This window comes from Drosophila ananassae, chromosome 2R (assembly GCF_017639315.1).
Source record: "Drosophila ananassae strain 14024-0371.13 chromosome 2R, ASM1763931v2, whole genome shotgun sequence".
In the NCBI taxonomy this organism is placed as follows: Eukaryota; Metazoa; Arthropoda; class Insecta; order Diptera; family Drosophilidae; genus Drosophila; species Drosophila ananassae.
In genome coordinates this window covers 26087894-26102734 of record NC_057928.1, presented here as the reverse complement: position 1 = coordinate 26102734, position 14841 = coordinate 26087894, and the positions used below count along the sequence as shown (strand labels likewise).

Genomic DNA, 14841 nt, shown 5'->3' with positions numbered 1-14841 from the left:
CCAGAGTCTTCTGTTTTCTTAGTTTCAATTACGTTTTATCGGTTTGTTTAATTTTATTAATAGTTATTTACAACATTTTGGGCAAGTCTTAAAGTTAATTTTCGATTAAATGTTTTGTTTTTGTGCCTGATGTCGTCCCGCCCCGTCGTTCAACTGGCCTGCAACAAGTCCCGCTCCTGCAGCGCCTTCTTCTCCATCCGAAGGCGCTCCGCCAGCTGCTTCTTCTCCTTCTCCATGTGCAGCTGGTAGAGATTCTTCAGCTTGTGGTGCTTCTTCAGGTAGGCGCTCTTCTCGTGCGCCAGCTTGTAGTTGCCGATCGTTGTTGTGGGCTGCTGTGTGCTGCTGCTTGTTGTCGTCGATGCTGTAGTTGTTGCGGCCGCCGGAGTGCTGCTACGCGGCGATGATGGTGTCGACGTGGTGGTCGTCGAAGGGGTGCTAGTGCTGGTGCTGGAACTGGTGGTGCTTGTGGAGGAAGCGTCAGCCCGAGCCTGCTCGTCGAGCTGCTTCTCGAGCTCCGCCTGCCACTCCAAGGCCTTCTCCTCCACCGGCAACTGCTGCAACTGCAACGAGATGATGCATGCGATTATGACATGGACATGGTCGTGGAAGTGCAACTGGATGTGAGCGGAGGTGAGCGTGGGGATCAGTGTGGCAAGATGATTGTGAAAGGAAGAGTGAGCGGGATGTTGTATGTTGTTTGTGTGGCATGTGGGTGTTTCTTTGATTTGCGGCGGAGAGTTATTTTAACAACAGTGTCAAAAGCAGTTCATTTGGCGGGGATTCGTGTATGAGGTTGGCTTTAATCTCTTGTACAATTTTCGGTTTATTTATATATAGATCTAAATGCATATCAGGTAGCTGTGTGGGTACTTTCAATAGCGCACGTATCGCTTCTCGTATTGCCTTACATAGTTCCATGGATACGCGTACTTGGCCTTCTCATAGGCCTTGTACTTCTTCGTCTTGGCGTTGTACTTGCCCTGGAGCTTGTCGGGCACCAGGATCGCCGTGTACTTGGTGCCGACTCCGGGCACGTACTGGGCGGCCAGCCCGGACACGGAGGTCACTCCGCCACTGAACGGAGTCGTGGCCAGTTGCCCATAGTTGTTGTTCTTCGGCGGCTGGTTGTTGTTGTTGGGCGGGGCATAAGGTCCTGCTGGGATGGCCCAAGTTCTGGGACGCGAAGGCGGCGGTAAGACGTAGCTATGAAGAAGAAATACAAAAAGAATTTGATATCACAACTATGCTGCAAGCCACTTCAACTGAGTCATCTGGGTACTTTAGTGTAGGAACAAGTATAAATAGCCTTTAGGGCTCAGCAAGTTATACCGGCTATAGTTGTATCTGAAACCAGTTTTACAGTTTTCCACTTACACGTAGGGATTGGGGTTGGGTATGTCGTCGCTCTGGTCCTCCCAGACGGGCGCTGGTTCCCGGTACGGCTTCCGTGGAGGCTGCGGTGTGGTGCGCGGAGGTGGCGGCACTATGGGGCCCGTGTTGGTGCCCCAGTCGACTCGGATGGCCTGCGCCTGGAGGCTCCAACTGGCCACTATGGCGACTAGCAGCAGGCAAGGGGAAAGCTGAAAAGGGAGGACGGAGAACAGGTTCCAGGTGAGAGCGAGTGGCGGAATCTTCCGACGAAAGTGCTTCGCATTGTCGTGTTTTGCAAATTGTTACAAGCGTCGAGTTGGCGAAGATATTAATTAGAACAAAGCGCCTTCAAAGGCAGCGCCTTGGAGGCAGCCGCCTCCAATTCATCTCGATTGGAGACTGGCTGTGCGAATTTGTTTGCCGCTTTTTCGCACAGAACCTCTCGAAACTCGATTCGCCTTATCAACGCAACCCCGATTTCGAGGATCAATTAAAAGCGCTTTATTTAGTCGCATGGCAAATTGGCAGACAAACACTTCGGACTTGAACTCGATTTGTGTGTATAACTCGAATGTAATAACAATAATTACACCGAGAGCCCCAGCCTCCTCTCGGCCACGTTAAGAAAACAATGTCAAGTGTTAAATTGTTGCAGCTGTTTGTTATTTTCCGAGGAGAGGGGCAAAAAAAGAGCTCAAAATATTCAAAGAAATTATTTATTTTATTGTCCGCTTATTGCCTTGCACTTTGCTCAGATGTTTGGCCTATGAATCGTAATTATTTATAAATATTTATGGCGTCTGTTTGTTGGGTTAATTGAATTACCTGCTCAAATAAAATTATTTATTGTTGATTAATTACATTCAGTTCAAGTTTTTCTATATCGATTCGCTTGACACTTTTTGTCCGCTGTGGCGATTCTCAAATCGATTACAATAGAATGTGGCATTATTTATGGCAGTGCGGTCTGTTATTCATTTTGCATTGATTGTCGAGTGTTTGCCTAACTAATGAGCCTTCAGGAAGTCGCCGCAGAAACGCACCCAAAACGCCCCGCCAATACCGGGGCGGGGGCCCGAACCTTTGGCTGCTAAAATGGTCATTACTTACGTCACGGCATAAAGTTATGGCCCGGCTGGGAGGATAGGCATCTGGCCACAAATTTGTCAGCACAAGCAAAATGCCAAACATGGTATCGATAGCTTTGATGTATGAATACCATATGTTTGCTTTTTTTGAGCTCAAATTTGTTTTTCTTGGGGCATTTATTGCAACTGAAATTTTCTCATGATTGGCCAAGAGAACTGTCTCGAAAACGTCTACGATTAGGCCAGTTCGAGAAGGAATAGGTCTGCGATCTTAGACTTTGAATGTCATGTTTGCAATTAGCCATGATCGATGTGAAATTGAAAGTTTTTCCTTCAAAGACACAACCCTCATTAGGAGCAATTGCGCTGAAAACGTGTTGCACTTTCAAATTCTCGTGACCAGCTCCAACATCGATTAATGGCAGAAACCATAAAAAGTGAAAAAGTGAAGAGTCAACAAAAAATTGTCATGTGCTATGCGTCGATCGTAAATGCTGGCCTTGATTTAAGCCTGACTTTTTATGATTGCACAAAGCATTGACAGTCGAACAGCCGCAACTGGTATTGCTGCAATCGCCGGCTAGTAGTGCCAATATGCATTGTGCATAGCAAACAAATGCTTGTCAATACAAAATTGCCAATCAATTAGCCAAATTGGGGGAACAGCCAAGCCCGCTGACAGGCTAAACGCTGGGGGTTTGGTGTTGCTGCCTCTTCGGGGCAAGTGTGGCATATAATTTAAGATGTTGGTGGGCCTGCAATTGGGTTAAGCTTCGGCCATCAAGGGTGACGTCAACGGGTACTCCATCACAGTTGTCAAAAACAAAAATAGTAAAATACTCACACCATTCAGGGCGAAGAGATAATGCCGAGACTCAAATCAATGACCATTCAGCGATATCTCAACAAGTTTTACTCCGTTTTGAAAACCTTTTAATGGCTCCAGTTTGACAAGACCTGTTATTAAGTAGCATGAGAAGCCATAAACTCGAATTTGTGTAACAATGGTCCCCCTGCTGGCTGGTGTCACTTCCGACAAACCGCCAACCGAATAGACTTGGCCCTGAACTTGGGCCTAAACGCGAGCTGAGTTTGCGCCTTGTTCTGTGCACTGAGAAATGCGTCTCAAGAAAGCACTTTATGTTTCAGTTACATAGCACTAGAAGTGACAGAGTTTTGTTTTTCAGTGTGGCACTTAGAATCACCAAGAATTACCCGGCAGTTGAATGAACCCTTTATCTGAGAGACTCTCCTCCGGGGACTGTAATTCCTCCCATGGCACTCCTTTTTCGGCCCGATCTTGATCGCGATCTGGTAATGAGCAGCAGCCGCCCGCGGGCGTACCAAAAATTCTGCTTACTAATTAAAAACAATCAATAAAACGCTGAGTAAACGGCGCACCGCTCCACACGCTCGGCATCGGCGGCATTACACCGCATTATCATTATCTTTGATTAACGCAGTTTAGTACGAAAATAATCATTTATTATCAAATGGCTGGTCGGCTGCAGTTATGTTTCTGCTGGTTTTTGGTTTCTGCCAACCAAAGCCGAAATTAAGTGCTTAGACAAAATATTTTTGCGAAATATTAAGCAGCGGGTTTTTGCTTTTTTTTTGGGTCAAGCTTAGATTTAATTTAATGTGGCTGAGAAAAAATAAGAAAAAGAAAAGCCACCTGGGGGCGGGGGATTCGTCTCTTTAGCCAGCTGGTTAGTGGCTAGATTTCGGATTATTTCTGCCCATTGTGGCTGCTAAGCAACTGCCCCCTCGGCTAGATCGGACAAAGATCTGGCCTTTTATGCTTTATAGTAAATCTCCTTTATTACACAACATTATCGAAAAGGCAGACCCGGATTATCCAACTACCCGACTCGGACAAAAACAAAAGGTGAACAAAATTTAACGCTTGTATTTGGCGCGTTCAAATTGTAATTCGATAATAAGTGTGCCATAATCATTTTTTAAACGCCTTAATTGAAATAATTTATATTGGCTTATGGGGGTGCCCCACACTCCCCTACCGAGAGATAGTTAGATACGCCTGGGTCGGGGAGTACAGATCTCGGTCTGTGGGTCGTGCGGGCGGGAAAAAACTGCAATATAATTGTGAATATGGGGCATATGGTTTTCGCTTTTTCGGCTGCCTCGTTATGTGAATTGCATTTTTGCAATGCGGGCTAAAGTCGAAAACAATAATCAATAATGATGGATGGTAATTCCCTTTTCACTCCAAGTCGTGTAAGTATGTAAGTCAATGATATGAGCATTTGGGAAGCGGGATCTGATTAATGACAGCTTAGAAATTGTGAAAGGTCATTCATCAGTAGTTTCATTATTTTACACTGTGATAGGTGAAAAATGGAGTATTGGCTTTGTTTTTTATTCAAGTGTCTTTCTGTTAATCTTATTGACCTCACTGGGTAGCTCGTATCTCAAATCAGATGATCACGAAAATAGGATTATCGAACGGGATGCAGTATTTAGATAATCCCACTAATGATTACAATAAAAATCAGTTTCAGGGGACCTTGAAGCCCCTATAATTATCGATTTGAATAACAAGCTTATCCAACTGCCAGATCCAAGTTCAAACTTAGTCATAAGCACTAAGAACGATCCGCAAGAAGTGCTACGGAGAAGCTGGAAATACCAGAATGCAGATCAGTGGGAAACCTAATGGCCCAGTACTTTATCACCCCGCCATCGTGGGTGCACTCTGCCAAACGCGCCAACATATGTACCAGCAATAATACCATTCATAAATCTCTACTGCCAGTTTACAATTTACATCTTAATGGTGCGAGGAGACATCCGGCAGATCACTGAACTGGGTCCAACTGCGGACTAGACTGTCCGACCGACTGACCTTCACCAGAGCCGAGAATCATAAATAAAGGGTTTAAGAATGGACAGAGCACATATGCTGTACTCCACCAAATGACTTCATCTGCCCGAAGTCGAACAGACGAAGCGTGTCACGTAATTAGCTGCTTTATTACAACGCGCGCTCATTTGCATATAAAGCGTTTGCCTAGCCTCCGATTTTGATTCCGATGCCGATTCAGGTTCAGACCGACATGCGGTCTCGGTCTCGGTCTCGACTATAGTTTTTCCACTCCAGGCTTCTCCACTTATCCATCTTCGTCAGCCGGCACGGCAGAGGTTCAAGGCTTGGCAAATTGTCGCTGTTTCGCTGTTTCAATGCACCATCCATCCATCAATTAACGCTAAGCAGCCTTGATAAATCGCAGAACAAATAACACCTCCAGCTCCACACCTCCCCAAAAACGCATTAAGGGGCTAGCGTTAAATTTGAACATGGCTCTTTGACGCCAAATCATTATTTCGTGAAACTCGGTCTTATTTTCTGATTTCTTGTCACAGCATAGACTCGATTCCATTTCAAAGCTGGCATTTGATTCGGTTTTCATTGCACTACTACACAGTGTACGCTGTACTCAGTCTACTCAGGTGTACAAAAGACTAAAAAAAAACATCCGAAAACAATGTTCCACTCGAGCTTCCTCATCAGCCTGCAGCTCACCAGCTCCGGAGCTCAATAACCTTGTGCTCTGGGGGGGAGAACGTAGCCCCTTTGATCTTTCGGTAGAAGATCGGTGGAAGATGTGTCTTGAATTATGATAGTTGATTGGCAGCGATTTGTCTTGCTTTTGGATTTGGATTTGGTTTCGTTTTGGTTTTGGTGAAGGCAGCCTGCCTGACTGCCCGACTGCCTGGCTCTTTATTGATCGCATTTTGAGGATTTCCTAAGTGTTTTCAGTTTTGCAATTTAGAATGTCTAGTATCATGTTACACTTGCAGAGTGGTTGAATTTGAGGGGCCTTAGCTTTGATCGATTTTGAAAGCTATTTTTGAAAGCCCGATTCAGAAGAATTCATGAGAAGTTTTCTCCAGATGCCTTTCCGAAATCTAGGACCATGAATTTGCATACTTTCCCAGACAAAATGCCGATGATTATGCATTTTGATTAATTGCCACGATGTTCCCAGGCTATTCTTTGGAGGAGTTCAGCCCGAGTCAAGTCCATATCCATAACAAAAGAATAATAAACAATATCTCAGGTATTTGCCGATTTAATCGATTGCCAAAAAAATATACTTGTGAATAAAAAACAGATATTTATAAGCAAACAAGACGTGGGAGTCAACCAGCCAAACATATACAGTATATAAAAAATACAAAAAATAATCAGAAAACATTAATAAATAAGTAGACACCATGTTGATTTCAATTACTGCCCATTAATGCGCACTTCGAACAAGCTCAATGGGGTTAATGAAATTTCAAATCTTTTGGCAAAGATTGTTTTCTATATTTTTCATTATTTTGATGTTCGGCTGCGTAGATCTCCAGCTGCGGCCCTGGGCTGTAGGTGGATTCTACTTACAGGCATTGTCTCGCAGTCGGAACCATTCCGTTCCCAGGCCGACTGACGGAGCAGCAAACTTGACCTTTTTCGCTGCTGATGCTGCTGATTTCCCCCGCCCCGACTTCAACATGCAAGGGGCGTGGACAGCATTTAATTAACGCAAAAAGTTGGCAAATTAAATACTTGAGCTGCGAGGGAATTGGGCAAACGACTTGCCAAGTACAGAAGCCCCAGCATCAGGTTGTTTGACTTCTTAAAGGCTTCTGAAACGGGTTGCTTTTGATCTCTTAATGGTATTCAGAAGAGTTAAACCATTTGTTTCTCTTTACGCCTGAAATGGGTCGAATGGGTTTTAAGCTCTCGGAAAATATGTTTCAGCAAAGTCATTTGTTTTCCGACATTTGCCGGTGTCAGACATATTTTCTAGGCTAGATCGACATCTCCATAAATATGTCCTAGGGTCTGCCTGAGGGCATAACATTTTGGCCCGACTCCGACATTTCTGGTTACCTCAGCTGGCCACTTTGGGGTTTAGTGGGGTGCCTTGATTGACTCGATCTCGATAGCAAAGACTCATTGAATTTCTGGCATTTTGGGCGTCGCAGTTTCGCAAAAAATACAGAAAAACCAAGAAACGGAAAACCTTCGAGTCGTAATAACTTGCATTTTGAGTAGGGCACTTAATGCGTCGCCGTTTGTTCGGGACCTGAATTTTGGATTTCGTTGGCCCGGCTAACCTGGGCGCTAATCATAAATCTGCAACGCAACTGCGCAAGTCAAGACTCCTAATAATCGGTTAGAGACCGAAAAGTTAATGCCTGTCAGGCAGTTAAGTGTCTTGAACTTTTGGACAGGAATGTTGTGAAAATGTTGGAAAAATAAATAAATCGAATCGAATCAAATCCAATCAAATCAAATCAATTCCCGACAAACACAATGGGCCGTAGACCGCTGGTCAAGACAATGGTCTTAAGGGGTTGTGTATTTTTGTGTTCAGGAGGTCAATGTGCTACCGTTAGCGTTGAAAATGATTTAAAATGATTTCGGCCGGAGCGTGGCCAAAGCTGCATTTGATTGTTTTGTAAACAAACCGAAAGCGGTTGTTAATTTGTATAATTTGTGCTTTGTTTGGTCTCTGCATAAAATCACCATTACCCCATGGATGTAATGCAGGTTGTCAGTCTATGTCACCGCATTTGAATCACAATGAAAACCGATTCAAATTGCATTCCCTGCGGAGTGTTGAAAGAAATATTAATGACACAGAGGAGAACTTCGATTTGCGCCGATCGTGCAACATCAATTTGAGTCACCCTTTCCGAAACGATTGAGGAAGTCGTTTAAATTAACAAAATACAATATTTTCAAATTGCATACTAATATGCTTATGTTTGTCTGCGGGCTCCCATCGAAAACAAAAATAAAACATATAATCGAATACGTTAATTACTTAAATGATGTTGCACAAATATTGCTTTTTTCGTCTGCCTCTCGTATTTTGACAATTAATGACGCTGATTTCACCCAGACTGGCTCGGAGCCTGATTTTGTTTCCGGTGAGGCATTCCGGTGAGGTTGGGGCTCGCCAAGCCAAGAGCATCGGCACCAATAAGCAAATAAAATGGCCAAGAACAATGCCTCAAGAACAAATAAGAATTGACAAAAAGCCACCAGATATGTGAGCAATTGTGGGTCATTGCCTCCGCCAATTGCCAGCAGAAGTCAGACTGTGGCTTGCCCTTGATGGGCAGCTGAAATTATGGGAACCGTGCGATTCGGCGAGTATCCGATTTCACTGTCTTGTTTGAGATGAAACAAGCAACAGAAAGAAACACTTTCATAAATTTCTAATGTTTGAATTGACCAGTTCAAACCGCGACAAGAGCTGTTCTCACCATTACGTTATTGATTTGTGGTTGAACTGCCCTTTAATTTTCATTACAATTTAGCTTTAATAAGCTGGTAACAGGTGCTTGAATTGTAACAAGGGCATCCCACATTTTTGTTTTCGCATTCCCGACATCAGTCCAATGACACGAATGCCTCGGCAGTATTGGCAAATTTATGAAATTGACAGGAGTGTGTGACAATTTCGTTATATTTGTTGGTGTAACCCGCGATTTAATTATTCCAAAAATTATGTGAGACCAAAAACATATCAAAACGTGAATCGAAATACGCGACACGTGTTTGAACTCAATTAATGAACGGAAATCGATTTGGAATTTGATAAATATGCATATTTACTTACCATTTTGTGTTTGGCGCGTTTAAAGGAAATCCAAAACTTCTGAGTCGTTTAACTGGAAAAATATTATTGAAAAGTTACTTTTTAGACATTACTACAATCACTTTGGTGGTTGCACTTGAATACTATTTTGCATAAAAAATGTAGCACAGAAAGTTGTTTAGTCGTCCTCTACTCGAGATGTTCAGTCAGATTTGTTATTATATTTTTCAGAGACCCCTGCAAAAATCGCTTCCATTACGAGGCGGCGACACTCTACGGAGTGATTGCCGATCCGATCTTGTCAGATGCCTGGTAATTGTAGACGACTCCGGCATATCGAGTGACGACGAGTGGGACAATATCAAATCGGATTTAAGGTAAATATCAAATGGAACGGCTCTCATTATGCAATCCCATTACTTAGTCGGACCCTACTACACAGTGAATGGTTGCTTATTTTTTGGCGGTGATTGTTATTGCTGTGCCGATGACGATGGCGCTGGAGATGGCGATGACGATGTCAGTTTGGGCGAGTGTCCATGGCAGCATTTTGGCTTGCAAATGGAAACCGAGATCCGAGATCGAGATTCGTTCCACACATGGTCGGCTTGATAACAGAGCTCGGGGGCGGGGCAGAAACCCCAAAAAAAACTCACGATCTGTCGCGCATGCGTAAACATTGGTTCCAATTTAAATGACCATTTTCTTGAAAATTTAAGGTACGAGTAATTTTCAATTGCTATTGGCTCCGTTTGTGTTTTATTTGGTGGGGCCTCGCAGTGTCGCAAAGTGAGCCACATGCCACGCATTTTAAGTGGCCGGCCGTAAATATAACATAGCCGGGTTGGAGCGAGTGTCTTTTGAAGGAGGCGTGCTAGCATTCTAGTATGCTCTGTGTTCGCCAAATTCAGCCTAAAAACCACGCCAAGAAAATGCCGGCCCATGTCATGGCTAACAGTCCAAACGTGACTATGCTGCCGCGATATTATCGCAAGAGATTTGAAGAGCAGAGGGTCGTCTCAATCTAAGCCCAGGAGATCGGCTAATAGAATCCGAGGGGCAATAAAGCAAAAACCTGTTTAAAATGTAATAAGCGACCTTTGCTGGACTGGTAACTGGATTGGTAAATTTAAGGAGCCCAGATATGTGCATAAATTTTCGTCAAACTAGTCCGAGATGAGCAGCGCGTCTTGAAAAATGTATTGCGTCTTGAAACAGCCTATCCTATACGATAATTTTATCTCAACCTAACAATCACACTTATACACTTATCTCGGTTATCCAAATGGGCAACACCCAGTACTTCAAGTACCTACAATTATCCGCAGCACTATGTAAACATTTCCGGCACATTAAACGCAAAACCAACTATATAGATAAACAGCGAAATTAACTAAAATACGACGGTATGCATAAAGGCCTTTTTAAAACTTATTTCCAAGTGTTGCATTTAAAGAGGCAATAAGCGTTAAAAAATCCCTTTCTTTTCAGGCTTTTCTTGTTTAAAAGAAAAGTCATGGGCGAGGTTTAATTTATGATAGGCGAAAAAAGATTTTTCCCCAGATTGGCTGTGCAGTTTTTTGTGTTTCAGTATGTTTATGACAAATGCATTAAAGTGTTTTGTGCGTGCAAACGTTGAAACGCCTTCAATTTTATTTATCTTTGTGGAATTGATTTATTTATTTGCATAAATTTAACACGCCTGCGACAGCAGCTGCGGCGTTTGGGAGTTTGGGAGCCTGCAGGCTATAAATTGTCTGCATTGCAGCACGCAAGTTCGTTGCCTAAGTCTTCTGTTTCATGTTGCGCTTTTGTGGGCTCCTTTCATTAGTTTTATTTTTGTCTTTTTTTTTGTTTTTACACTGTACGAGAACAATAACAACGACGGATGATTAACACACAGTTGCGAGTACGAATATATTGAGTAGTTAGCATTTTTGCATCATCAATTGGCACGGCAACGAACATACTTTGCTGTTGCTGTAGAGCTGTTGGACTGTGGCTGTTTGGCTGGGCGGAGGAGGAGCTTCTCTGTACTTCAGCAGAAGTATGTAGCTGCAGTTCGAACCGAGGTGTACTGTTTGCGCTAAAGCGTGACAAAACACATTGAAGACCCGGGCCACACTGAATGGAGCGACTGCGGTAGCATCAGCACAAAGTCTCCGTCTCCCGTTTCTGGCTGGTCATCAGCTGGTTTTGCGAATCGACCAGGCCAGGCCGGGCCAAGCCGATCTGTTCCGAGCCCCAAAAGCCGAAAGCCGAACGCCCAAAACCCAAGCCCGGCTCGAACTTCGTTTGTTTTCCACTTTTGTTTTTCTTTTTTTATTCTTTTTCCCATCGGGCTGCCATCGGGTTTTCATATGTGGCTTAGCCCAGCCAGCAACATGTTGCTAGGGCCATTTCCGGCCAACAAGTTTGTGTCTTAAGTCGTTTGTTTCCCCATTTAAATATGGATGCCTAATAAACATATTTATTAACTAAGCTTGTTTGAGCTCAAGTTTGATTTATACTTATCCTCTAACACCCGCTCAATAACACAATCCTAGATCAATCAATCACATCTTTATCTATATTAGGTCTAAAACTAAACAAGCTGGGCATTTATCCAAGTTAATATTTTTCAAGATTAATAACACGAAAATATTTGCTGAACAAATAAATTTTGAATGCTGAACTGGTCCCAAAATGTAGCCCGGTTTTTGCCTCGCAATTAAATAAATATTTTCCATGATTAATGAATCTGTATTGCAGTGAGTGCGTTTAACTTACAAATATTTGATGAATTAAGTAATGCTAATTTTGAACTGCTTGCAGGTATTTGCTTAAGCAATAAAAACAACATACATTTTAAGAGGAAATATTAATTTTATAACAGATATATTAAACATAAAAAAATATATTAATAAATTGTATTGGCAAGCATTTTTGATCATTTATTGTTTTGTTAACTTATAATTGAAATATCAATAAATGCTAATGCATCAGCAATTATCCAAAACAAACAATGTGCTTAATTGTAATTAAATTAGAACTTTCAGCCCAAAATGATTCCTGTTTTTGTGATTGCGGTGGGCATCCCTGACCTCTTTCAACAAATCAAAACTGGCGATGATAACGCACAGAAAAGCATATATATAAACTTACTTATATCTACCTATCTGAACCACAATTGAATCGAGTTACATTACACCGAGCGATTACGTGAGCGACATTGAAATCGGATATAGCACGAACCGGCCGAGCTCTTTACGCATGAGCTGAAGGCTGACATATTTTAATTTCTTTCATTAAACACTTCAAATCCCCCCCCACATAGTCTTCAAACTTCACTTCAAGAACTGAAGGGGGATACATTTAATTTTTAATTTGTCCAAACATGATGTACAAGTTTCTCAATGCTGAATGCTAATGTGATGCTTTGACTTCACACAGGGGGCAATGAAACGTTTTTTTTCTTAGTGCAGTCTGCCATGATCCAAGTTGTTGTCCCCATCAATTTGATTGGATGTCAGCCAAGTTTGATTTTATTGCCTGTAGAAGTTAATGAGGCTCTCCGGCCTGGCCGAGACTGAGGCTTGCAGCCAACCAACACACTCATTATCAGGCGCCTTATGTTAATGCAAAATACTTGTGTTTTTTCGCATTTTTATAATTTAATTTAATTTTATGGGTTCACAGTCGGAGCCTCCAAATGGAGTCCGACTCATTTGTTTCCTCATCAGGATACAAAATTATGCAAAGCAATTCTTGTGGATTTTTGGTTGGATAGTGCAGGTCAATTAAATTGTAAATGCAATTAAAAAGCCATATCAATCAGCTCGCCTTTCGATTAGCATACACAAGTTTTTCCCATTATACCGTGTGAGTGTGTGCCTATTTAAGTTCGAATAGTAAATCAACAGAAATGTCTGCTAAGATCACTTCGGCCTGACAAGTTGTTTTTGGCGTGGTGCGGTGGATAGTATGTGGTGGATCAGAGCGGTGGAGCTCCGGTGGTGCTACGGTGGGCCGTGTAACTGTCTTTGGTCTGCTGGATCATTGCTGGGCAAAACAGGTCTTTCAAAAGATTATTATCGCTTTTATGGTGTTTTTATCGTTTTTACAGCATTTTTTATGTCTTTATGATTGATCTGATGAAGTTTTCAGTTTTGTTCGCTGGTTTTTCGGGACTAAACAGCACTGCTGCTGGGCTTTTTTCGAGCCAGTGAGAGTGTGGGAGAATTTTGCCAGGCGGTCTAATCTGATGTGATAACTTTAATTTTGATAAATTGGGACTGGAAGTGAGCGGCTAATATATAGTATGTGGTAATGCAGCAGCGGATTAGACTGGCCCGGCTGGAAGTGGTCTGAGCTCTGTTATCTCTGGGCCGAGCCCAACTCCACCCAGTTCTAAATAATGTGGCTCATATTTCTGGTTCTGGTCTGGACCCTGCTTCAAATTAATCTGTCAGCGGCTATCGACAGTCGAATCGGCTACCCCGTTACCCTGTGCTCCATATTCAGTTACAGATGCATTAAACATGAGCCGTGCCACCATGGAGCAGCCATCGGGTTTCGCCCATTGTTTTCCCTCACCTGTCATAATTCGCCTGCGAGAACATCTAACGAATGCCACCTCGACGACGGCCTACAAACTCCCCTATGCAAATGCCGATCGCTGAAATATTGAAATTGAACGCCTGGCTGACTGCAGCAGATATGGATTAATATATGCCAGTTGCAGTCGAAAAAATTACACAGTCTTTCAATTTAATATTAGAACTATTAGAAGCCTCAACTTAATTAGATGTCATTCAACTATTAGGTTCAGCTGATAAGATTAGAATACCCCTAAGTGGAGCATGTTTCTCCCTGTGCAACTCCGACACCAGGGGCAATTGGCCGCAAAAAGTCACAGCCAATAACCCAACTCAATGCCTTTGGATCCGATCGGTTCTGATCGGATCGACCGAGCCGGGCGAACGTTCATTTATCTTTATTAGGAATGGCAATTGGAAACGCTGTAGATAACATTCAAAAGGCCGGGAAGGAGATGGAAAGTGGCGGGGCTCCCCCGGCTTGCGTTACACTCATTTAAGTTAGTTATTTATGTAACACACATTTTCTGCTGCGAACAAAACACGATTTCTAAATGGTCGCGCGGCACTTGCATTGGGGCACAATTAAGAGCAATAATTTATGATAAATTGGAATTTAATCAGAAGAATAAAATGTATTCAATGGCACCGGACAAAAGCCGCAGCCAAACCCAAGACAATTTCCTTTTAATTAACAATATGCTAATCGGTCACACCGTCTGTGGGTCTCCAATTTCAGGTTCAGGTTCAGGTTCAGGTTCAAGAAACAGTGTAACTAATTTTCTACAAAACAAAAATCTTCAAAAGAAGGAATTATTATCGGGATTAAAAGTAAGGAAAAATGGCAGCTTGGTCCCCATTGAGAGCTGTCGGTCGGATATGATTGAATGTATAATTAATGGCCGGGGATTAGCGACAAGTACAAGCCACACACCACTGGATGCTGTACTGCCGCGGGCAACAAATTAATCAGCACTTATTCGCGTACGCGGATCGAACGGGCGTGGGTGTCTAGAGATAGATGTATACACATATAGCTGGTTCTGAAAGGAGTTTGCTCGGGCCAGAGCCCAGAGACGGAGCAACTCAATCAATCAAGGCCAAAACCGTTGTCAGTTCCAATATCCTTGCCAGCTGGCTGCAAGTTGAACAAATCCACAAAAAAGCGAAATTTTATTATGAATA

The 14841-nt window shown here is 42.9% G+C and overlaps 1 protein-coding gene across 1 annotated transcript; it reads right to left on the bottom strand.

Annotated features, from left to right (window-relative positions):
* Window positions 1-28: 28 nt before the first annotated feature.
* LOC6507470 (pollen-specific leucine-rich repeat extensin-like protein 2) lies at window positions 29-11265 on the bottom strand. Its single transcript, XM_001955916.4, has 5 exons — window positions 11050-11265; window positions 9101-9152; window positions 1375-1580; window positions 909-1203; window positions 29-560 (listed from the first exon to the last, which is right to left on the bottom strand). Exons 2-5 carry the CDS (start codon window positions 9101-9103, stop codon window positions 150-152), a joined length of 915 nt encoding a protein of 304 aa, XP_001955952.2. The 5' UTR covers window positions 9104-9152; window positions 11050-11265; the 3' UTR covers window positions 29-149.
* Between the last annotated feature and the right edge of the window lie 3576 nt (window positions 11266-14841).